A 23,377-nucleotide genomic window follows, 5' to 3' on the forward strand; every position below is an offset into this window, starting at 1 on the left:
ATTGTGAACCAAAATGCCCGGGACACACAAGAGCAAACAAGATGAGTGTGAAGATACTGATAATATAAAAGATCTCCCAGTGAACAGCCCTGCCACCATTCCTTCTTCTCATTCCAGCAGTGGCAGCTGCTCAGTCGAGGCAGACATCACTCTCTCACCGGCTCAGTGAGCAGGCTGCTGTTCAGAGTGCAGCCTTTAAAGCGGCACTCGCCGACGAAGGCATAAGATATTCACTTTAAAAGTTAAAGCGGCGAGTCGCCGGATTAGAAGTCGGGCTGCGACGCAGCTGTCGCCGACACTGGCGGCTGCACAGTCTGCTCATCGCGGTCGCATATTAAGGATAACGCGGACCGTCGCTCACTGTGGAGAGCGTGCATGCGAGTCCCTAAAGCTGCATTCATACCGTCGGTGTGCACATGTGTACTCAACAGGTGTGAGCACTGTTGGACTTCCTCGCATCAAGTTTCCATAGTTACCCGTCAGTGTTACCCTTTGCTTACCGTGTCACATTCTTCTTCATTGACTGTATTGGCAGTCTCTCTATACTATGACGCCATGCTGTTTACCTACACACCCTGCAGTGAAAGATCAGGGTTTACATCACGGTAAGCTGGTAAACTGGCACTCATTGGTGGAGATGCTATTGTTATTTATACACTGTAATAACAAACAAAGGTATATGCACCTGTGTGTCTAATCCAGAATATTTACTTATGGCCAGATTAATTCATAATTAGCGCGACAACACCTTGGCAGTGAAAGACGCAGGAGCAGGGGGTCTCTCCAGCATAATCCCTCCCTCCACACTCACTGTCACTTTCCATCAGGAGAACGCTCCACCTCACCTTCTGTTCCTCTCTCTCTCCTCACCTCTGCTGGTGCCCTCCTTCCCTCCTACTCCTCCTCCCCTTTCCTCCCCCCCTGTTCCACAGCTTCGCTGCACCAATCCCTTTCCTGCCCGACGCTGGTGTGGAATCCAGCCAGCTGGTCGCAGCCATAATGTACCTCTGAGCACAATGACACCTTAGCATCGCTTTGGCTAGGCTCCATTTTGATTCTACTAAAGACACTTATTGACCGGCTAACTATGCTAATTACCAAAAAGCCTTTGTTTCACAGATCGACTCTCAGTCATATGACAATATATTCTTATTTTTAACCTGAAACAACATTTTCTAATGGCCTTATTCCAAATAAGGTCATACTAGAATAAGGAAGGAGTATGATGATCTTATGTAGACGTGAGTCTGTGATGTGTAAACAGGTACATTTTCCATCTATTTATCATAAATAGGGTTTTATTGTGAAGTATACACAATTTAATATCAAAACCAGCTCTTTTACTTTGAAATTCTGTCTCATATCATCATGAATATCTTATATTGCCCTCCCTGCTACAGAACACTTTTTTTTCTCTAGACCAGCCCCCTCTTGACCAGACTAGATGCTCATTGGCCCCCAGGTCATTTGAGTTTGACACCCCTGATCTAAGCCATTTAAGACATAAAATACTGCAGTACATTAGTCGCAGTGTTACAGATGTACATGTTTCACTTGTGGAAAGATGTAAATATAAAAAGCGGAACACGCGCTGTTGAGGCGTCAAACTGCTTCCGTCTTATTTCTATTTCTAGTTGAGTTTCTTGGATATTTCTATTCTAAACCCAGAGTCCAGAGGCTCCGTGGCTCCACTCTTTGCTCATTCTGTGTCTTCTGACGCGAGTGGGATTTCACAGTCAGAGCTGATGCATGACCTTTAGCACGTACAGAGCGGGAATCCTTTTCACCGGTTCCTCCTCCCACAGACCACCACAACCGCACCACACACACACGCACTCACATTCTCACATAAAAGCAGAAACAGCCTGCAGCATCACACATGCACGAGTGCCTGCAAGTGTGCAGGGCACTGCACACACACACACACGCACACACATCCAGACCACAACAACAACAACAGCGCTTTAACACAAAACAGACGTGAGAATGCGATTGTCTTGAGGGAGCAGTGAACTGAGGCTAGAGGAGAGGGGGTTCTCACGCCTGTGGAACCAAAACAAACAAAGCCCTGCTCCAGCGACACAGATAGAGGTTATCTCTGCAGTCGCACACAGACACAAAACACACAAAACAACACAACATTCTGGACGTATTTATAAGACCCTGTTTAAGCCTGGGCTGGTGATTCATTGTGTAGTGGGTTGACACATATTCCCATGGAGTCGTCTTCATCCAGCAGATAACATCCGGTGCCATTTGGAGTTCCGTGAATGTCCACCAGATGATTTTAAATCAAAACATTTATTCACCTTACAGCTCAGTTTTACGCTGGGCCTGAAAATAAAATCCACGATTTTTTTTTATACCAGATCCGATTTTTCTTTTTTTTCTTTTTTTCAGTAAGTGGATAAATTCAGTTTTTTCCACTGTATATATGAGGACCATATCTTTAGGAATCCTTGGCCAAATGATTCCACACCACAGTGCGCTGCTTTGTAACGGGAGTTTGTTCAACCTGTCCTTCAGCTGAAACATAACTATGGGTCGTTCTTTCCAACCCCTGAATACGACCTAAAGTATACCTAAAGTAAAGCAGTATTTTTCAACTCGAATACGCACAGGTGTTACTGAGGTTAGGGTTAGGACAAAAAAGACAGGGTTAGGCAGTAAAAATTAAAAAAAGTCCCTTGTCGAACCCTTGTCGACCACACTTGGGTGTAGTACAGAAGCTCCTGGGGGCAAAAGGTGCACCGTAGGAAGATGAGAAAAAACTCAATTCTTTTTATTTTTTAAATCCTTATAAGCACAAATTGTTATTTATTTTTATTGTTATAAGCACAAATTGGTATTTTTTTAATCGTTATAAGCTCAAATCGTTATTTTTAAATCGTTATAAGCTCAAATCTTTATTTTTTAAATCGTTATAAGCTCAAATCTTTATTTTTTTAAATCGTTATAAGCTCAAATCTTTATTTTTTAAAATCATTATAAGCTCAAATCGTTATTTTTATATCGTTATAAGCACAAATTGTTATTTTTTAAATCGTTATGAGCTCAAATCGTTATTTTTAAATCATTATAAGCTCAAATCTTTATTTTTTAAATCGTTATAAGCTCAAATCTTTATTTTTCAAATCATTATAAGCACAAATCGTTATTTTTAAATCGTTATAAGCACAAATCGTTATTTTCAAATCATTATAAGCACAAATCGTTATTTTTAAATCGTTATAAGCACAAATCTTTATTTTTTTAAATCGTTATAAGCTCAAATCATTATTTTTAAATCGTTATAAGCTCAAATCTTTATTTTTCAAATCGTGATAGCTCAAATCTTTATTTTTTTAAATCGTTATAAGCTCAAATCTTTCTTTTTTAAATCGTTATAAGCTCAAATCTTTATTTTTTTAAATTTTTATAAGCTCAAATCTTTATTTTTTAAATCGTAATAGCTCAAATCTTTATTTTTTAAATCGTTATAAGCTCAAATCTTTCTTTTTTAAATCGTTATCAGCACAAATCTTTATTTTTTTAAATCGTCCGCAACAAAAAACTCGAATGAATCCATAACATCGATCTATCGCCCAGGCCTAGATTGTAAAAACAGGGTTTGGATTAATTTTTTTGTCTTTTAGCATCATTCACCATTTAGCGGGACCATGTATTTAAGCTATGAGAAGATAGTTCATCTATCGTATGAAAGCGAGCAATGAGTCACAAAGTCAAGAGCCCTCGAAACAGGACAGCGCATTGATTAACACAAAACAAAACCCCATAATTGACAGTAAGATCTGTGTAAAGGTCACAGCAAAAGGAGCCACATTCACAGTAAATGTCATCTGTTCCTTTCGAGTATATACAGTATAAACACACAAGGATATACACTTCGTTATAAACATAAATCTATATTTCAACAACGCTCTTGTTGTGTCTTTTGACCTCTTAATGCGCTTTAATAACAACTTGCTACAAAGTGAATTTGTCTTGGGTCCGTGTCGTAAGTGTTGATTTCACTCGTGTGATTTAGCCGTTTCTCATCTGTGCTTCAGTGACCACTCTGTACGCGTCACCTGTCGTCACGGGAGAACACGGAGAGGCGATCAAACCGCTGCAGTGAGTGTGGAATCCATCAGACGCATCCCAGGCGCTGGCACATGATGGAAGCGGCAGATAAACCCACATGTTTTGCTAAAGGAGTAGGTGTAGTGAAAGGGGATCAGTGCACACAGCAGTGCTTAGAGGTTCAAACGCACCTCTGGGGACGAGATCGGATCGATTCTCCATGGCCAGGAGCCAATGCGCTCCCTGACTTCAGCCAGTTACTTATCCACACCATATATACTCATACTGTACTGTATATACAAAAGCACCACAGACCAGTCGCTTTATTAGGAACACCCATGCCAGCGAAAAATACAGATGTGATTTAGGTTTGTCTCCACAGAGCGGGGCTCTGCTGCGTAACATGTGGTTCATACGCTGTCGTCGCGATGCTTTGATTAGAGGGAGCCACAGTGATAAACTGCAGCCGCTGCCTCATTAGTCCGAGTAACTGTGCCCGGTTCCCGCCCACAGGAGCTCCTCCCAAAGCCACAGGAGAGCAGGGCATCCCTACAAAGCCAAAGACCACAGCCGAGTGCACCATCTCACACACACACGGGGGACAAACATGCTCAACTTTCCAGCTGTTGCTGTAAAACAGGATGAGATCACTGGCTCCGTGACAAAATGGGGTTTCCCCACAGGGACAATCCATAAGCCTGCGACAGAGCAGAGTAAAACGGCTGCTGCTGTCGACCTGCTGAGCTTCAAACATCTACTGTGAATCAGATCAGTCCGCCTTAAAACCGCCTCACCCCTCACCCGAGCCCTTTGTATAAGCTTTGGTGCAACATCGTCACAAATGGCTGTGGCCGAGCAGAAGTTTGGGGACAGGAGGCGGGGGGGGGCACAGACACGACGAGGAGTGATAAACACAAACGGCCCTGCGGTCAACCCGCACACGTGCGCTACTACTGTGTTATGTTAAAGGCGAGAAGACGAGGCGGAAGAACAACAGAGACCTGACCACATGGCTTCTAACGCCACGAACCAGCCCTCAGTCGTGTTGTCACCGTCACGCAGTCGCTCTTTAAAGAACAAAATAGGAAATTAAGATAATTGTTAGTTTCAGCCCTAAACCAAATAATAGTTTAATATTATAATATATGTTACTAGAATTAACCAAATAATGGATCATTCTTGGTCCGGTTTGTAACAACAGTCAACAGAGTATGACCATGGCCGTGTATCACTATCACTAATATTTTTACTGTTTAATGCATTTAAACTTTTATTTAGTTTCAGTTCACAAAATAAACAACAATTTTTTAGACATATATAACAGAATTTGTGTGTTTGATCAATCATGTGACACTGGAAGCACTCTCTCTTTTAGACACCGTGTGTGAGTGTGTGTGTGTGTGTGTACAGCAGCTAAATCAGCAGCCACTTCTGTGATTGTCATTCTCACCAGAGAACAACAACAACACTGGATGAATGCAATTAGCGGAAAAGAGCGAGGAGCACGAACGCACGGCTCCCTCCAACCCTCGCGGTGACCTCTGGCAAGGTCACGGCGTTCCTGCAGCTGCGTGAATGTAAACGCGCTTCCGAACGAACGCGTTTATAGCAGCGCTTTTTTTTTGTTGTTGTTTTTCAGCTCTCGGCTCAAACTGTGGCTCGTACCCTGCGTGTGAGTGAGTGCCAAAGCAGACGGGACACTCAGGACTCTCATTAATCCTCAATGAAAGTTACATAACGCACACTCGCCGGTCACATTATTAGGTACACAGGACACCTAATGAAGTGGTATCAGAAAGTGTTGTGTTTTCATTGATGGTGATTGGTCTCCATGCCTTGGTTGTAAAATGTCATTTCATTTTGAACCGACGTGGTTCGTTCACCTCTGACCTCGGGTATCAACAAGCTATCTTTACCCAGAAATCTGGACATTTTCTATCCCTGGAAACATTTGAGCATGAAAACGACAAGCCTGTCCTGTCTTGATGATGTATATGTGCTGAAAATGCCCCAAGATGCTTCAATGTTTGCATTTAAAAAAAAAAAACAAAAGACGTGATTTCATACATTTACATACAGTATTTTTCTCATCCGTGTCGTCTGAGCGCACACACAGGAAGCTCTTACCTGTGTCTTGTCGAAACTGGTGCATGGACTGCAGGTCGATGACGTAAGGAGCGAGCTGGGCGTCCACCTGCCCCAGGACCACGGTGCCTCGGGAATCCCCCTTCAGTACATTCTCTATGTGGTGACACACGGCCGCACTGTAGGGTCTCCAGCGCCCGTGCTCGTTCAACCACTCCCAGACCACCACCCTGGCCAGGTTCTGAGGCGGATACCCCATTCCATTGACGGGCACCAGCAACCCCGACCCTGGACGAGCCATTGCCTCCCGCCGCTGGCCGTGTCCCAGGCTAGAACACCGCTGAGTCCCTGTCAGTCAGCTGACACGCCGCGACATTCCCATCAGCCCCAAACACACACACACACACAAAAGCTCAAGTCAGCAAATCACTCTGGTTGTCCTCAATCAGCAAAGAAGCTCTGCTGGAGTCATGGTGGACATGGTCCTTCTCCTAAAACCACCTCCTTCCTCGTGTGTCTTTGTCACCTTTGACGTGGCAGATGATGATGATGATGATGTTGTTATTGTGATGATGATGCTGTAGCAGCCTCAGAACTCCACAGCAGATCAGCAGCAGGTTCGACAGGAGACACTCTAAAGAGGAGGAGGAGGAGGAGGAGCAGAGAAAACACAAATGCTGTAAATTGCCCGAGCATTTCTTTATTTCTCAGCGGTCAGATCCTGTGTCTCAGAGGAGATTACATAAAGCTACCGAGCTCTCTGCGCTACAGTCCCACAGTGGCCTGCTCTTCTAGGGCAATTATGTGTAAACCTAAAGTGTAGCAACAGAATAATTGCACAAGAGCCTTGTTGTTATGTGCGCGAGAGCTGTTTCAGCAGCAAAAATAACGGACTGTCATCACATTTGTGAGGAGGGGACAGAGCAGAGTGCATGGACAGCCAAAATGCCCCCATAATCCCAGCAGAGAAGACATTTCCCACACAAAGCACTAAACATCTGTGTTGTTTCTGACACATAAAAGTGCTCAGGCTCGTTTCGTGGCATCATTGAACGCTCGGTGTTGCAAATACAGACCTGTGGGTTGCAGTTGTTGTGCCACACATCTGTCAGGTGGAGGCTGCAGCTCAGGCTTCGGCTGGAAGGAGACTGTAAAATAAAAAAACCCTCGCCACATCTGTGACTCTTCAATCCTTCTTCTCCGTGAGATGTTGCCTCACAGACTCCTCCTGCAGCTCCGCTCTCTCTCCCTCTCTCTCCCTCTCTCTCTCTCTCCGTCTGTGTTGTTGCAGAAAACCAAGCCGTCCTTCTCCATTCGCGTGAATCCGCTACGGGCTACAGCAGCTTGTTGGTGCGCCGCTGTGTTCGCGCGGACACATGCCACTCCGCCGTACACGCGCATTTCTCTCTCCAACGCCGAAACATTTACGCGTTCGCACGGCGTCAAACGCGCAGTTCTCCCCCCCGCTGGCCCGCAAATTACGCACAAGCGAAAGCCCAGGCGCACCTGTATGTGCCGTCAGCCGCGGAAAATCATCCAAAGTATCAATTACAACAAAACAAAAGTGCACAGCTTCCGGTGTCCGGTTTCAAAATAAAACCCAATGATGATGATGATGACGATGACTTCACTGAAGAAGAAGAATGTGGTTTATTATATTATATTATATCATATTATGTTATAATATATTACATTATATTATATTATACTATACTATATTATAATATTTTATATTATATTATATTATATTATATTATATTATATTATATTGTACTATATTGCACATGCGTCAAACTGGTGGCCACATGTGGCCCTCCAATCGATTACATGCGGCCCGCCCACCACTGTGCAAGGTGATGGAATAGAGACTTAATGTATTTGCCGGCAATACTTTTATAACAGTAATAAGACATTCGGTTGTAATCATTGCTTAATTAAATGTATTACACTCAACATGAAATTACATATATTTAAGCTGTTGTAATCACAATTATCCTCGTCATTATTTGCTAAATCTTCAATTTAATTCTCCGTTTTTGTGCATCATAAATATTTGTTTTTATTGTGAATCATTTTATATCAAAACAAGCACTTTTACTTTGCAATTCTGTCTAATATCATAATGAATATCTTATATTGCCCACCGGCTACTAAGTAGTTGTTTTTTCCACTTTTTTTCCTCTATATCGGCCCCTGCTTGACCAGACTAGATGCTCATTGGCCCCCAGGTCATTTGAGTTTGACACCCCTTGTATTATGTTTTTACGTTACGTTATATTATATTATACTATATTATATAACATTATATTTTACTATACTACTATATTATACTATACTATGCTAATGTATTATGTTATGTTACATAATATTATAATATATCATCATGTATTATATTATACTATACTATACTATACTACATTACATTACACTATATTATTAACAAATAACAAAACTTCTACTATAGGGACATTTTGTAAATCTTGATATAAAAGTGTTCTTCTCTCACCTTCTAGTTTGCTGTACTAGTAACAACTGGAGAACTTTGTATATAATATAGATATGCACAAACCCAAACATCATCATCTGGCTGAAGAGCACCACCCTCCTGTGGCCATTTGGTGTTTCTACATGTCAGCAAACGAGTCAGTCATGTGATCACTTGTGATGAGCTCTGTTTTTACGAATTCTATTTATAAATGTGAGAGGTTACCTGTTAGCTTATATCTATGCTACAGAAAAAAAATGACAATAGGAAAAGAAAATCAAAGGCATTTAAATCAGAATCCCATCAGGTCTGCAACTACACATGTGTATATGTATGAAGGAAAGGCTTCTGTGGGTAACAGCACCAGGTCTGAGGACCCAGGGAAGTGTTTAAGTGGTTTCTGTGTTTTAATCAGTTTTAATGTTAATGTTTAATGTGCTATATCACCATAGAGGCATCAGCACTTAATGCATCACACGGTAATTTGACATATGTACAGTGGGGAAAAAAATTAATAAATAATAACTTCATTGGGTAACACAGAAATAAGAGTTTTATTTTACAGCATGGATTGTAACCTCCATTAGATGGCGCTGAAATAAAGAACAGCAGCCTGACCCAGGACCTCTGATAAAATACTGTCATTAAAACTCACTATTCTTCATCTACCTTCTCATCACCACATGCAATCACTTCACGCTTCCTCTGTTTTCCCTCATGTGTAAACACATTGGACTCATTTATGACTTGTGGCCAAAGATGAATTCAATACAAAAGTGAAAGCGACTGAACTTGTTTTTTTTCATTTACAGCAGAATTAAACGTCTCTTTCGCTTTCAGACACGATAAAAGGATTCAGTGGAAAATTATTTATGAGAAACACACACACACACACAGGGAAAACTCTTCACATCAAGCAGTTCCTTGTTTTATTTTTATCCAAATATAAACACTTAATATAATTGTTATTTGAATGATTTGCCGTCTTGATTCATGTAGGTTTTATACAAATATACATAGGGATACAGAGTATGATACCTTTACAGTTTGACCTTGAACTGACCCTGAATGATATATAAAGTATCGCTGTCTGGAAACAAAGGGAGAATCTTCATTTTAGCAGTTTATCCACGCGCCACTTCTCACAAGATAACATACGTGAAGAGCGCCATGATGGCGGCGCTGATGAGTCCCGAGATGGGAACCGTGACGAACCAGGCGATGAAGATGTTCCTGAAGAGATGCCAGTCGACTGACTTCCTGGACCGCAGCCATCCCACGGCCACCACGGAGCCCACCTGAGGTCCCACAGTGTTAGAGTTAATGTGCAGAACCCATTGTATACTTCATCTATTTGCATTTAGCGTTGTAATACTAGTGTTTTTGAAAAATTGTGCTTCCCAACCTCGGTTTCCCCTGAGTCGAGAAATATCTTCATTCTTTTCTTTGGTCCTGTTAGCGTAGCTGTTAGCAAAGATGGCGGACAATGTTTATATTCTGGGAATGAGTCCACGCCCTCATATTCTCCCGCGGAGATAAGGCTTGCTAAATCAGTGTCGTCGTTTAAATCCCTTCTTAAAACTCATTTTTACAGACTTGCCTTTATGTGATGCCGTCTTTTTTATGCCTTTTATCACATTGCTCTTCTTTCTGTTTTTTTTTTGGATTGATTTCAAATAGCGCTGAAACGATGAATTGATTATTATTATTATTTTATATATATATATTTATTTTGTTTAAGCTTCTTCAATGTGAATATTTTCTTAATTTCTTTGCTCTGGATAACAAAAAAATTATTCAGTCGATCATTTTGGTTTGTGGACCAAACAAGACATCAACAACATTTTTTATGGTTTTCTGATATTTTATGGACCAAACGATTAATCGATTAATCGAGAAAATAATCGACAGATTAAACAGGGTTGTTCACTTTTTGACTTTAGACTTTTCCTCTTCATTCCGCCCTGTGCTGTGTTGTGGCATCTGCTTTTTAAATGTTATTTTCCTTTTATTGTGAAGCAATTTGCGCTGCAATCCTTGTATGAAACAAATGAAGTTTATTATTATTATTATTATTATTATTATTATTATTGTTATTACGAGTCTAAAAAGTGCGGAATTAGCGTTGCAGTTTCAAGCCCCGGACCAAGTGTCAGTGGTGGGCACGTAACAAAAAAAGAATGAAGATATTTCTCGACTCGGGGGCAACTAAGGTTGGGAAGCACAATTTTTCAAAAATACTACCTTTATTCTAGTAACACAAAGCTAAATGCTAATTGGTGAAGTATTCCTTTAATGTGAGCTTGAGTCTCATGTGTATATGATCACCTTGCAGTGGGTCGTGCTGACAGGAAGACCAATGTTAGAGGCCACGACAACTGTGATTGCTGAAGCCAGTTCAATGCTGAAACCACTAAAATGGAAGGAAAACGTGTTAGCATGCTTCATGTCGTGCTGTTATAGGAATGAATAAATACACATCTGCTGTACCTGGAGGGGGTAATGGGGGTAAGGTCTTTGCCCAAGGTCTGGATCACCCTCCGGCCCCACACCCAAAGACCAGCACAGATGCCCACTCCTCCATACAGAAGCAACCAGATGGGCGTGGGCGAGCTGGACACCACTGAGCCGCTCTCATACAGAAGCCACAGCGCCACCAGTGGGCCGATCGCATTGCTGTTGATAAAAAGGCTGGGTTCTGATTTAACTGTACCAACAATACAATAAAACCCCCCCCGTCGATAACGTCCCTCCTGCACCGTACCTGACGTCGTTCCCTCCGTGAGCAAACGAGCCAAAGCATGCCGTGAGTATCTGCAGGAACTGGAAAAGCATGGAGACGGCTGGTTGGTCGACCTCCAGCTCATCCTCCTCCTCCTCCTCCCCGGTGGAGTCTCTGCCAGCTTCCTGAGTCACACTCCCATCGTGGATGGTGCTCCCGGTGGTCACTGCCGAGCTGTAGCTGCTGTAACTCTCCACCCTGGGTCTTCTCTGAAGCCCGCCGTCCAGGTCCTTGCTTTTGGGATCTCCTTGGATGCCGTAGATGGCCCTTGTGTAGGAGGTGTAGCTGTTGTTCCTCCTGATGGGTCGATCCTCTGTGTCACTGTCACCGATGCATTCGCCGACCTTGGCCTTGTGGAGCTTGTGGAGCAGGTCTTTGTAAAGGCCGGAGTCTTTGTGGATGGTGTGGGACTCCCCACTGTGGGGATCGGTGATGACCATGGGGCCAACAAGCCCATTCAGACCTATGCAAATAAATAGTCACATATTATTTTTTTGGGAATAACATGTGCTTATATGTCCATGAACACCTCAACGTCATTAATTTCTCACCGTTGCCGATGTCCACGTCCTTGCTTTCTGTGTCATTATTGTCCAGATCAGCTTCCTCTGAGTCTCCGAGTCTGAAAGCCACCTTTTGACAGTCTGGAGGCGGGGCCTCAGGTTGAGGGTCACGTGGTGCAGCAGGCTGCTGTGCTTGTGTTTGGCTGCTGGAATTCTTCTCGATTAGTGGAGTTTGGCGTGGACCTGCATCCGTTTTTCCTGATATACACGGAAAGATTTATCACTAAACAAAGTCTGTTTTATGAGCTTGGTTTCCACTCAGATAGGGTACGGAAATGCTCTCACGTTTGATTTTCTTCCTGAGGCGTGGACACACGACAAACCATACCACCAACGCTGTGGCGACGGCACAGCCCAGAGAAATGCTCAGTGTTCCCCACCATGGCACTCTATCAAAACCCAGCACTGTGACAGAAACATGACACAGAACACAGGAACATAACTACCTCTTTAATGCACTCATTGATCTTTTTGCCCCTACCCACAGATCTTTCTGAGACATCACTGTTGCATCCTCTCTCACAAATTGTGGTTTGGTGATTCAAAAAAATGACATAAAATGACTAAATGGCCCTTTCTCAATATGTTAACACAGACAAGAGTATCAGCGAGCGTGCATGCTTCACAAATCAGATAGGGAGCCTTGCACTGGTCTGGCAGCATTGTGATTAAACGCTTAAAGTACACTCGCGTACATCCTGAAACACGTGTCATGTTTCACTTTGAGTTCGCTCACAGTTTACTTACATGCATTCTTCAGTGGCTCAGAGTGTGTGTGTGTGTGTGTGTGAGATACTCACTTGTTGCTCCTGTAAACATTATGGAGAAAACGTTGATGCCCATAGTGATGGCGTAGAAGACGGGGAGAGCTCTAAGGCCGTTGGGCACAGGATCAGTCTGTGGGGATTCAGTGGCACGAGTGTGGCTCAGAGTTAATATTGAAAAGGTTTAACATTATAAAAGATTATATAACGTCATATTTTATGGTAAATTACACAACAGGAAACCAATGCTGTACCACAGTACGCAGGCCTCATGTAATTCATTAGAGCCAATAGAAGAACGCCATCCTCACAAAAATGACATTGACAACACTGTCAGCCAATCAGAATCAGCAGAACGCCGCCATGTGACCGGGAACAGCTGCTACCTTTGGAGATTGTAATGCTGCTTCCCCCCCCAGAGTCCTAAATTCAGCGCCCGGAATGCTTTGAGTGTAACACAGGAAGTCTGTCTGACAGCAGGGGAGCTGTTTTCGCTGTAATATCAACTTTTATCGTAGAAATATCAAAGGTAAGAGCGATTTTACAGCTTTATTGTCTTGTGTTGTCTTTATTCTTTGGCTTTTAGCTGTTATTTAGCTGTGTTTGTCACATTTAAAATAGGTTTAAGAGCCTTGTAGCTTGTTGTTGTCTCGTGTTTAGTGCAGCGTTCCACAATTTTTTAGCTTACCCCAATTGGGGGACCTTTGACTTAAAGGGTTAAAAAAAAAAGTTGGATGGCCTTATGTCTTTTAAACAAGTAATATTATTTCATTATGTATTTTTCTGGGTTATTTATATAGCACTTTTCCAGTCTTGATGACACTCAAAGTATTTGCTTTACACTACATCGGCATGTAGACTAGCGGAGCAGGGAATGGAACCCACAACCTTTGAGTAGTAAGATGACTTGCTACCACGGTGACTCTTCGGAACTGGATCTAAATACTTTTACAAATTATAACTTGGAAGGAACTGGGAAGGAATATCGTACCTTATTCAGAATAAATCTGCGTATAAAGTAGAAGAGAATTCCTGACATGATGCCTGACAGCAGAGGGGACAGGAACCAGGACGACACTTGGGACCAAAATAAAAGAAGAGATTTTTACAAATGAGTTCGCTTTTGGCTTTTACACTAGTCAATTTGGCTTTAACAGATAAAAACAAAACCTATTTACCAATGCGCAGCAACTCCATCCATTTGACCCCTTGGTGACCTCTGGCAACCATAGAAAAGCCTATTGTAGCTCCAACAATACAGTGAGTTCCAGAAATGGGGAGCTTCAGGAAAGATGCAGCCAGCTGCCACACAGCAGAGCCTGTGACACAGAAACAAGAATGAGGCCTGCACGCACATTCTGACAGTCAACACATGTTAGTCACCTCGTTTCTACTGATACGCGTGAATTATAACGCTTACCGCACATTGCACTTATGGATCCCGCCATCAGCACGTGTTCAGAGCCGTTGTACATCTGCACGTCGATGATGCCCTGGCGGATGGTCTCGCTGACTTTGGCGCCCAGCAGCACAGAGCCCACGGTCTCGAAGACGGTGGCCAGGATGCACGCCTGCCTCAGGGTGACCACCCCAGAGCCTACCGCTGTGCCGAAGGAGTTGGCCACGTCGTTGGCCCCCACAGAGAAAGCCAGGATGAAGGCGATGATGAAGCCCAGCACCAGCAGCCACAAGTAGCCCGACATGTCAGACTGCGAGGCCAGAGCCACAGTAGTGGCAGCGGCCAGGGTTGCAAAAGTAGTTGTATGCATCGCGACGTAATTTTAATTGAATTAAAAAAGAATTGTGGTTTGACTGCGGGTGGCTTATGAGGTGGAACAATTTAGAGGGATTAAAGAATCCCCTAGTGCGACTTGTGGGAATAAAATGTGGTTCTATTGCTAGCTGTGTTTACAGGGTTTGTCTGCAGTCTTCATCATAAAATGACAACTCGTAGAGGTAGAGGAGGGATCCATCGTGACAGTGAGTCTGTGATGATTTACGCTGTGAAAACACACAGAGCACATGGGTAAGCGGTTCCCCCTAATTTACTGATGTGCAAACAAGTGTTAGGTTCTATTACATAAATAAACACGGCCCAAACTAGCAGAAAATAACCAAACTGCATGCATGATTTAGTGAGCTGCAGCAGAGGGAAGTTGATAAGATAGAGCGTTATATGAGTTAAGTCATGACTGTAATATATCTTTAGCTATCAGTGAGAGCAGAAGGCTTCAGAGAGTCGAGTTCCAAAGAATCCAAAGAAATACACTCACAGTTGAAACTTTTTGAACATGTAAATGTTGTCAGAGTAATTCATAATGACTAATGTAGCACACGTTACTTTCACTTCATTGCACTTTAATCTCCCGGCGTGTCAGGTTAGGATTTTGTCTGATTTTAGAACAAAAGTATCTGACACTAGTGTTCTTCATCTGTGACGCCTTCCCTCACACTTTTATTGTTAAACATGCAACAGGTGCACAGACGCATGACAACAGGAGCTGCTAAACTTCCAGAGAACCTCACGAATAAATAATCCAGTCTCACTGATCATCAGCAGTAAATGAACTATGTTAGTTTAGAAAACAGTGACACCTCAGTCTCCTCAGCTGCTCTTGCATAATTCAAAGGGAGGGGATGACGCAGCACAAACAGACAAGATAGTAAAAAAAAAAAGCAAATACTCACATGAGAGCAAAAGAAAAAAGGGGTGAAAATGTGTCCTGTAGTCAGACCAACAGCAGCATCAACCAGCAGCACGGTGTTTATCAGCTGCCGTCAGTGGAGAGAGTAAAGCAGCCTGAGCACAGGTCGCTTTATATAACCAGTCGAGGGAGTTCACGCCTCCCCGGTCCAGTCATGAGACCACTGCTGCCTAAAGCTAATGTTTAGCTGCTTTGTTGACAGACAGAGCAATAATTACAGTTTTCTGCGATTACGCCGCTTTACCAAATATAAACCCAAAGTCGCCAAATTATTTCTTAACCACCAAGGAGAAACACAAATGTCTATTGTTTTACCCTAAATATAACTTCTCTTTCCAGTTCCTAAGGAAAAAGATGGAGTATTTTGGGCCACAGTGTGTTTATTATTTTTCATAGAAGCTAAACAGTAAAGAGGTAATAAGTTCATAGCTGATAATAACAACAATGATAATAATAATAATAATAATAACAACCATAATAATAATAACTTTTTGTTATTAGCACATTGTAAAAACAGACACATTGCAAAGATAAGTTGGAAAGTCACAAATAAGATAAACCAAAGGATAAAACCTAATATAAACAAAAGATTATTTAGAACCTGATTAACGACATCTAATAAAGAGCACCTGTCTGTGTTCACTGATTAAATTAAGAACACGAGGCCTTCACTCTGCTGCCATCTTCTGGTCAAACGTGGTCATTTATGTGCACAACATGTTGTAACTTTGTATATTGACAAGTGTATTGTGTATTATGATAGATAAACGTTATCATACTGAACTCGAGGGTTTACTCTGCTGGTGAATCAGCGCTTGTGTGTTTATCATTCATGGAGAAGAATGTGACACAGTGGCTTCAGCCTGTTATTTATTATTTACCTCCAACACTCACTCACTGAGACTTTTCCACTGTGTGTGTGAGTCTGACTTCAACGTCAGCAAAACTCCATGTGGCGCTGAAATGCTACAGTGCCCCCGAATCTGCTGATCGGTTCCTCTTTGGTTACTCATTTGTTGTTTTGCGCCTGCTGGAAGATGTAGTTCACGTCTGTGACACCTGACCATTCCAGCCGGCAGCACAAGTGCCACATGTGCGGAATATTTTGACCTCTGCAGAGCAAGGGACACGTTGACGTGGAAGTGACTCAAAGAAACAGGAGGTTTATCTGAGCTGTTTAATCATGTAAGAAAAGGGACATCAATGAGCTACAATTAATGATGCCAGTGCTAAATAATATACAGTATATGCTCACCTATGAGTGAGAGCAGAAGGCTGTAGAGAGTTGAGTTCCAAGGAATCTTCACAAAATACACATACTTACTTTAACGTCATGTGGTTTCATCTCCTGTGGTGTCAGGTTAGGATTTGGTCTGATTTCAGACGATGATGCGTGAACAAAAACCACAAGCGCAGAAGTGTCTGACACTTTCTGTGCTCCTCGCACAGTAAACACTAATGCAACACAATCAGAAACCACCGCAAAACACAATGATGCACTGTGTTTTGCATGGCCGTCTCACGGTTGCTTTCATTGGACAGAAAGGAGTGGAGTTGTGTGGGTTTTTAATCCAGGTTCTCCGGTTTCCTCCCACAGTCCCGCAAAAACATGCAGAGGTTATAATTGGTCATGAACCTCGGTTGTAGACCAGCATGCAGTCTGTACTACTTCTCTTCTCCACGTCGTACAATAAAAGGGTTTATTGTCTTGTCGCCTTTCAAGTATTAATGAGCGTTGATGTCTGTGGTTTTCCTCGAGGGTCAAATATTTGTCAGGGTTTGTTGTCGTTTAAAAATATTCCCGTTGAACTGATCTGGATCACATTCCTCCACGCGTGGGAAATCTAGGAACTGTGTTTGTATTGAAATTACAAATAGTTTTGTATCATATTTCCACTGTTACTGTTAAAACTGTCACTCATTATGTCACTGCAACTGCAATTCAACCCTTTTTTACAGTCATTCTGTCAACTGTTGTACATCTTTGAAACATATATATGTTTGTATATATATGTATGTATATATATATGTTTGTATATATGTATGTATACATATATGTATGTATATATGTATGTATATATGTTTGTATATATGTATGTATATATGTATGTATGTATATATGTATGTATATTAAATATATGTGTGTGTATATACATATATATACATAATTTCTTCAAAAGTAACAATATGAATACTTCGGTTACAATTTTTATTATATTACAATATTGCTTTTCTAAATACAAGCAAAAACAACGTTTCTCTTGGAACCAAATCCACTTTATCGACTGCAAAGCTGCAAACTGTCAGCTGTTATTGTTTCCTGCATATTCTTAAATTCTGACCCGCTGCATGTTCGTCTCCTCATACGCTCGTACGCCTCTCCAGGACAAAAAACCAATTGCCTTCTGGTGCCACAGTAACTGAGCTTTTTGTCATTTGTAATCCCTTCGATAAATCAATACAAACGTATTAAAACAGAAGAAGATGTGGACAAGCTTGACCGCTGCAGAGCCACTGTTGCTCTGCTCCTCTGATACATAAATGCTAATCCTGAGGAAACATGACGACTGCTGGTCGGCAGGTGGTAGCATCGCTGTCGCCACAGACGTCAGTAACTCGAGCCTCGCGAGCGGCGTCGACCTTTAACCTTACGTCTCTAAACCGTCCAGAAAGACACTCGCATCAGAAGCTGTAAACGCAGCCGATCCGTGCAATCATGTTCTCATGAGATTAGGATGCTTCTCCATTTGTTGCCGGTGATCAGACGGAGACAAAAAAGCATTAACTTTCCCAGAAGATTTGGCCAATCTTCTGCTTTGTGCTTCACATTTAATTACTAGTGCCGCAGATAAATATTGTTTTCTGTTGTGTTTTAAGGTATTCGGGGATTATAGTTATTCAGCGACAGCGTGCGTGTGTTTCGCAGCATGAGAAGTTTTTCTCCTGACATTCTCATGGTCATATTGTGTACCGTATTGTATATTTCACTCCAGCCTCTTACAACTCAACTCAACGACTGCAGAACATACCTGACTCTGTTCCTGTGGTTGGCACAGAACAGAAACGCCGAGTTATACGAGGTTAGACGTGACACTTCTGTATAAACAAGAGCCAAATCTGGCGCAAAATAATGGTTTGTGTGTGTGTGTGTGTCGCCTTTCAACATCCTGGACGCCCAAACATAATCGCGTTTAAACTCTTACTGAAAACCATTGGCAGATAATATGTGAAGTGGATTAAAAGCTTTCCAGTGAAGAAGTAATGACTTGTTGGGAGTCATCGCTCTCTCACACACACACACGTTAACACACCTTCCTGCAATTTTTAGTGATTTTTCATCAAACATTGTAGCTGTGTCAGGTTGATCAAAGGGCCTCTAGGTGGCAGCAGTGTCTCCGCTCAGTTGACATGTATGTGGAAATACCAGTTTGATTTTTTTTTTTTTAATAAAAAATAAAAATAAATAAATAAAATGAAAATAAAAAATTAAAATAAATAAAAAATAATTTTAAAAAGGGTTAGGGTTATATTGGCTGATATTAGCTTGAGTGCAGACCCAATGCCGCTCATAATGTTTATTCTGGATGGCGTTATCGTATATACTATATAACGTCAAACGCGTTCACTTTACACATTTTCCTCATACTCACCCCAGATGTTGACCGTCAGAACATTCAGGCCACGAACAAACCCTTTTGACATCTTTAAATTGTATTTTAAGTTTTCGACAAGATAGGACCTGCCAATAAGTAACTGAAGAGCCTTCCTGGTTCTCATGCTGAGGCGAATCGTAGCCCAACCCTCCCCCCACCTGCCTCCCTCCGTCGCTCCCTCCCTCCCTCCCGTCCCTTGCCAAACAGGATCTGTAGGATCATACAGAGTCATATTCTCAGGAGACAGGAATGTCAGAGCGCAGGGCCTCGCGCCTGCTGGAACACGCCGCCTCACATTCCCGCTAACATGCAGGGGGAAAACGTCCGTGGTGCGTTGCTCATACTTCCATTTACTCATCACCTGGTGTGAGGTAACAACACTGTAAAATGCAAGTGTGTGTGTGTGTACCGGACGTGTTGTAGACACACACTGACTCACTCGTGATTAAAAGTTTCTCGCTTTAAATGACAAATCAGGAAATAAAAGGATTTTTTTTTACATTTTTATTCTTTCCAAAAGACTTTGCTTTATGTACAGCTGTCAATCCTCAATAATATTACAACAGATAGGTCATTAATACATTAGTCACGGAGACTATAAGGAACCCAGGTGTATCAGAATATAAATATAACACAACGAAACTGTGGCATTCAGGCGGAGGAGTGACACAAAATCAAGGAAATGTAAAGGAATGGGCTGATTTTCTTTCCAACCGCCCCACATCGCCACCTAAAGTATCTCAGGCGCTCGGATGCTACCGACAAGCAGAAGATAAAGAACGCGACAAACGGGCACCGATGCTACATGTGTCTATCTTAAATTTGGACGTGCGGCGGTCCGTCGGCGACCCTCCTTGCGTCCGTTTGCCGCTTCAACAGTAGAGCACTCGCAGCTGCACGCATTGAAATGTTAAAAGTTCAGTTTCTTCCCCCACACCCGGGGCTCATTTCTGCTTTAATTGATGGACCAGCGGCTGGAGGACGGCGATGAGCCGCTGGCGGACTCTTTGTGGGACTGATTTGGGCTGTGGCTGTGGCTGGGGGAGTGGGTGACACTCGGACTACTGGGGGGTGTGGAGGAGCAGGAGGAAGACTTGGATTTAATCTGCAGCCACTTGTCCCCCAAAGCCTTGGCGAAGTGGTCATCGACAGACACGCTGATGGAGAGCTGCTGGGAGTGAGCCTTCTGGTAGTTGACCCCGAGGCTCCTCTGGAAATGTTCCTCGACGCCGTGATCGTAGCTGCTGCTGGAAACCACTGGAAAGAAAAAAAGGATGAATGAGTCAGTACAAGTGAGTGGATAGTGAGTGGGGTGTGACCTGTCTGGAGTGGGAGCTCACTCACTCAGAGTTCAAAACTGACCTGATGTGTGGCTTCTGTGGACCTCAGGTCTGCTGGAGGGGTTCCTTACTGATGAGACACAGGTGATCACCGATGGTCGCATCTGAAAGACAAAACAACAAAAGAGAAGGGTTATAATTGAAGCACTGCCTTTAATCATTTATTTATTCATATATTATTATGTCACCCAGACTGAATTAGGACAAAACGAAATGTTTAAAAACCAATTCAACTGGTTGGATTTGAAGTTAGATCACTCCCAATGTGGCGGCAGAAACGGGTCAAAGTGGGAACAGTCTGGTTTGGTCTTGTTGATCGCATTCTTCCCCCCATTGCTCACATTTTCGTTCTGTATCTGGCTGGATTGCATAGCTCTGACAAGCTTAGGCCTGCTCACACACTCCGCTTGCAAGTTGGGTTTGCCGACTACAGACGGGAGATGTATCACTGCCGTGCTTGGCCTGCAGCTACACTCACACTACAAGGGGCACATATGTACATTACTGCCATTTTTCCCAAGCAATAACAGCCCAAACAAGAAAGAGACCCACAGCGAGCGTTTGGGAACACACAGCACTTGACTAATTACCTGGATCTGAGTGGCGGCACCGCTGCTGGTGGACTTCTCCTCTGTGTTTTCAGGGTCTTTTCTTGGTTTCTTGATGAGGGCCAGTGGTTCATCCATGACTGGGGTGTAATACACATGGGTGGGCAGAGGGCTGGCGGTGGGGCTGTGTGCAGAATTCCAGGTGGACGTGGGGCTCTGTGAGTTGGTAAACACAGGAGGTGCTGGCGCCGTCCTCTGGGCTACTTTGCCGCTGCTTCTGGCCAGAACTCGCTCGCGCCTGGAACAGTCATCGATCACACGGTCAGTGTCACATCATGATCTATAACATTTTAGCGCTTGAATATTGGTGGAAACGGATTCACCAACCTCTCCTCCAGTGTCAGGCCTCGCTCGTGGCTGCGTTTGCGTTTGACTGGATACACCGTTGGGGCTCGGACTCGGTCGTTGGTGATGTGCCTGTACCTGTCCTCACTTCTGAGGTGGGGCTGACCTAATGAGTACAATAAAGAATTGGAATAAATTGCATTGAAATACAAGTGTTACGGCTTGTTTGAATGAATATGAGAAAACTCCGAACCGTGCAGTGACCTTGGTGATTGTAACGTCTGATAAAGGTGTGTGTGGCTCGGCGATGACTAACTGCTTGTTTTGATCCATGACGCCAACTTGCATGACAACTAATCATGGGAAAATATTTTTTTTTCCTCGTCTTTTTTTTTTTTTTTTGGTCACCGTTAATTGTAAACTCCGTTAAGCTGTAGAACTTGATCTACCTGATCGGCGAGGGTTACAAAAGGCTCCACAGCTGATTCAGAGCTAACGGTAAACATTGTTTTTCTGCATGAGTTTGGCACCCGGCCCTATCGCGCAGTCAAAAGGGGACAATCAACAGCCTTTGTTATCACGAGGTGCCACACATTAAGTCTTTCACACACTCGAGACCCTGATTTTGGGCGGCACCCAATCGAGAACGGGCTGTCGAGGTGAACACACACACACACAAACACATGCATACTGGATTTTTCCAATTACACAAGTTGAAACACATCAAAGACGAGCTGCTGATGTCACCGCTGTGTTGAGAAAGTGGAGCGTTGATTCTGCATCACACTGTTTTTCAGGATTTCTGCAGGTCTGTCGCCCACTACATGCTAAAGGGGGCGACATTCAGGCCAAAGCAGTCAAACGTCAACATGTCCACACTCAGTCTCGCATACAGTCAAAAACACAAGGCACTGTTTGGAAATGTAAAGGGCTGCATTGTGCAGTGGGTGCCAGGCCATTGTTTGACTTAATGCTCAGTTAACACTTGCAAATCCACGCTCATTGAACAGCAAATCAATCCAAACCAATTGTTCTGTGCTTGAACACGACCTACGTGCCGCGACACCTACCACTGTCCTGCAACAATGGCTCGTCGACTGTTTTGAATTGCAAAAACGAAAAACAAAAAAAAAAGTTGTTCCCTCCAATCCACATTTCCTTATGACTACACACTTCCACACCTGTGAGTTGCTCCTTCACACAGGGGAGGGGGGGGAGTGTAATAACCACACCTATGCTGATTTTCTAATGCCTCAGGCACAGATATTCCTTCCTTATTAGCAAGAGGGAATACACTGCGTGACCTTATGCTTTGCTGCGTTAAAACAACCTAACCTGACCTATTATATTTCAAAGTGATTTGACATAAACGCGGCACCGTTAAGAGAATCCTTATTCACGTTTGACTCCATTGGAAATGGAAAAGTATGAATAAGAAGCTTCTGTCTCTTAAGTCTCAGTTGATTCCCTCACATCTACAAAGATAAACAAGTCTTTCTTTAAGGTTAAACACTGATTGTTTTCATTGGAAACTTTATTTAGACGAATAAAAGCTCATGTATTAAAGGCTGTGACGCGACACACCACCGAAACATGCGAATTAATAATATCAGATCAGTCACAATGGAGACTTTAAAAGTTCAGGTATTCACAGTCAACAGGCAATAAAAGTGGAAACGTGTGCTCACCTTCCAGGATGTAGACCTTGAAGCCGCTGCTCATGCGGGTGATGTAGTGGAAGTTGGCCACGGCCATGTCTGCGTCTCTTTGTCTGTGAGTGAAGTGAAACACCTTGACTGCCGCTGTGACCTGGACACAATGAGAGCCTCAGGTATGGATTGTATTGGTAATGAGATTCTGGGTCTGCTGCGCAGCCAGGTAAAGTCTCAGGTAAGTGCGGATAGGTGCAGTGGCCTCCCCGTGTGACCCGTTACCTGCGCTCCCATTGGCCGCCGCTTGCAGCCAATGGGACGGCCTCACTGGCTCAGTGTTGTTATTGTGCTGCAGGGGGGGGGAATGTGCTCACAGCTCATGCAGACCTGTGT

At 43.1% G+C, this 23,377-nt stretch overlaps 3 protein-coding genes and 1 long non-coding RNA gene across 7 annotated transcripts in view; 1 reads left to right on the plus strand and 3 right to left on the minus strand.

Annotated features, from left to right (window-relative positions):
* The window catches only part of LOC131463603 (uncharacterized), a 39,806-nt gene extending 34,884 nt beyond the window's left edge, over nucleotides 1–4,922 (plus strand). The window contains exon 5 of the long non-coding RNA XR_009241073.1: nucleotides 4,050–4,922. This is a non-coding gene — a long non-coding RNA (uncharacterized LOC131463603). The remainder of the gene's footprint in view (nucleotides 1–4,049) is intronic.
* dtx1 (deltex 1, E3 ubiquitin ligase) overlaps nucleotides 1–7,682 on the minus strand; it is a 39,076-nt gene extending 31,394 nt beyond the window's left edge. For 3 of the 4 annotated variants that reach the window (XR_009241072.1, XM_058635381.1, XM_058635379.1), the window contains exons 1-3: nucleotides 7,224–7,682; nucleotides 6,674–6,781; nucleotides 6,190–6,506 (exon numbers count right to left, since the gene is read on the minus strand). Coding sequence is in view for 3 of the 4 variants with exons in the window: in XM_058635381.1 (XP_058491364.1) it covers nucleotides 6,190–6,448 (259 nt within the window). In the remaining variant the exon portion in view is untranslated. Of the gene's footprint in view, nucleotides 1–6,189; nucleotides 6,782–7,223 lie in introns of all 4 variants that reach the window. The other variant, XM_058635380.1, reaches the window with a different exon arrangement.
* A 1,851-nt stretch (nucleotides 7,683–9,533) lies between these two features.
* slc20a1a (solute carrier family 20 member 1a) lies at nucleotides 9,534–14,630 on the minus strand. Its single transcript, XM_058635166.1, has 10 exons — nucleotides 14,162–14,630; nucleotides 13,920–14,060; nucleotides 13,733–13,818; nucleotides 12,778–12,874; nucleotides 12,263–12,382; nucleotides 11,966–12,175; nucleotides 11,397–11,877; nucleotides 11,123–11,308; nucleotides 10,961–11,045; nucleotides 9,534–9,930 (listed from the first exon to the last, which is right to left on the minus strand). The coding sequence occupies exons 1-10, from the start codon at nucleotides 14,508–14,510 to the stop codon at nucleotides 9,775–9,777; spliced, it is 1,911 nt and encodes a 636-aa protein (XP_058491149.1). The 5' UTR covers nucleotides 14,511–14,630; the 3' UTR covers nucleotides 9,534–9,774.
* Nucleotides 14,631–19,590: 4,960 nt separating this feature from the next.
* Nucleotides 19,591–23,121, minus strand: vgll4l (vestigial like 4 like). Its single transcript, XM_058636175.1, has 5 exons — nucleotides 23,021–23,121; nucleotides 21,375–21,498; nucleotides 21,030–21,285; nucleotides 20,462–20,543; nucleotides 19,591–20,356 (listed from the first exon to the last, which is right to left on the minus strand). The coding sequence occupies exons 1-5, from the start codon at nucleotides 23,085–23,087 to the stop codon at nucleotides 20,055–20,057; spliced, it is 831 nt and encodes a 276-aa protein (XP_058492158.1). The 5' UTR covers nucleotides 23,088–23,121; the 3' UTR covers nucleotides 19,591–20,054.
* Between the last annotated feature and the right edge of the window lie 256 nt (nucleotides 23,122–23,377).

The sequence above is a fragment of the Solea solea genome, chromosome 8 (genome assembly GCF_958295425.1).
Source record: "Solea solea chromosome 8, fSolSol10.1, whole genome shotgun sequence".
In the NCBI taxonomy this organism is placed as follows: domain Eukaryota; kingdom Metazoa; phylum Chordata; class Actinopteri; order Pleuronectiformes; family Soleidae; genus Solea; species Solea solea.

Excerpts from the sequence above, each read along its gene's own strand:
- vgll4l (XM_058636175.1), bottom strand. The coding sequence starts at position 23,087 with ATGGCCGTGGCCAACTTCCACTACATCACCCGCATGAGCAGCGGCTTC. Across the intron at positions 21,499-23,020 it reads CAAGGTCTACATCCTGGAAG|GTCAGCCCCACCTCAGAAGT; the intron begins GTGAGCACACGT and ends TGTACTCATTAG. Across the intron at positions 21,286-21,374 it reads GGCCTGACACTGGAGGAGAG|GCGCGAGCGAGTTCTGGCCA; the intron begins GTTGGTGAATCC and ends TGACTGTTCCAG.
- slc20a1a (XM_058635166.1), bottom strand. The coding sequence starts at position 14,510 with ATGCATACAACTACTTTTGCAACCCTGGCCGCTGCCACTACTGTGGCT. Across the intron at positions 12,875-13,732 it reads GCAGATTTATTCTGAATAAG|ACTGATCCTGTGCCCAACGG; the intron begins GTACGATATTCC and ends GAATCCCCACAG. Across the intron at positions 11,046-11,122 it reads ACCCCCATTACCCCCTCCAG|TGGTTTCAGCATTGAACTGG; the intron begins GTACAGCAGATG and ends CTTCCATTTTAG.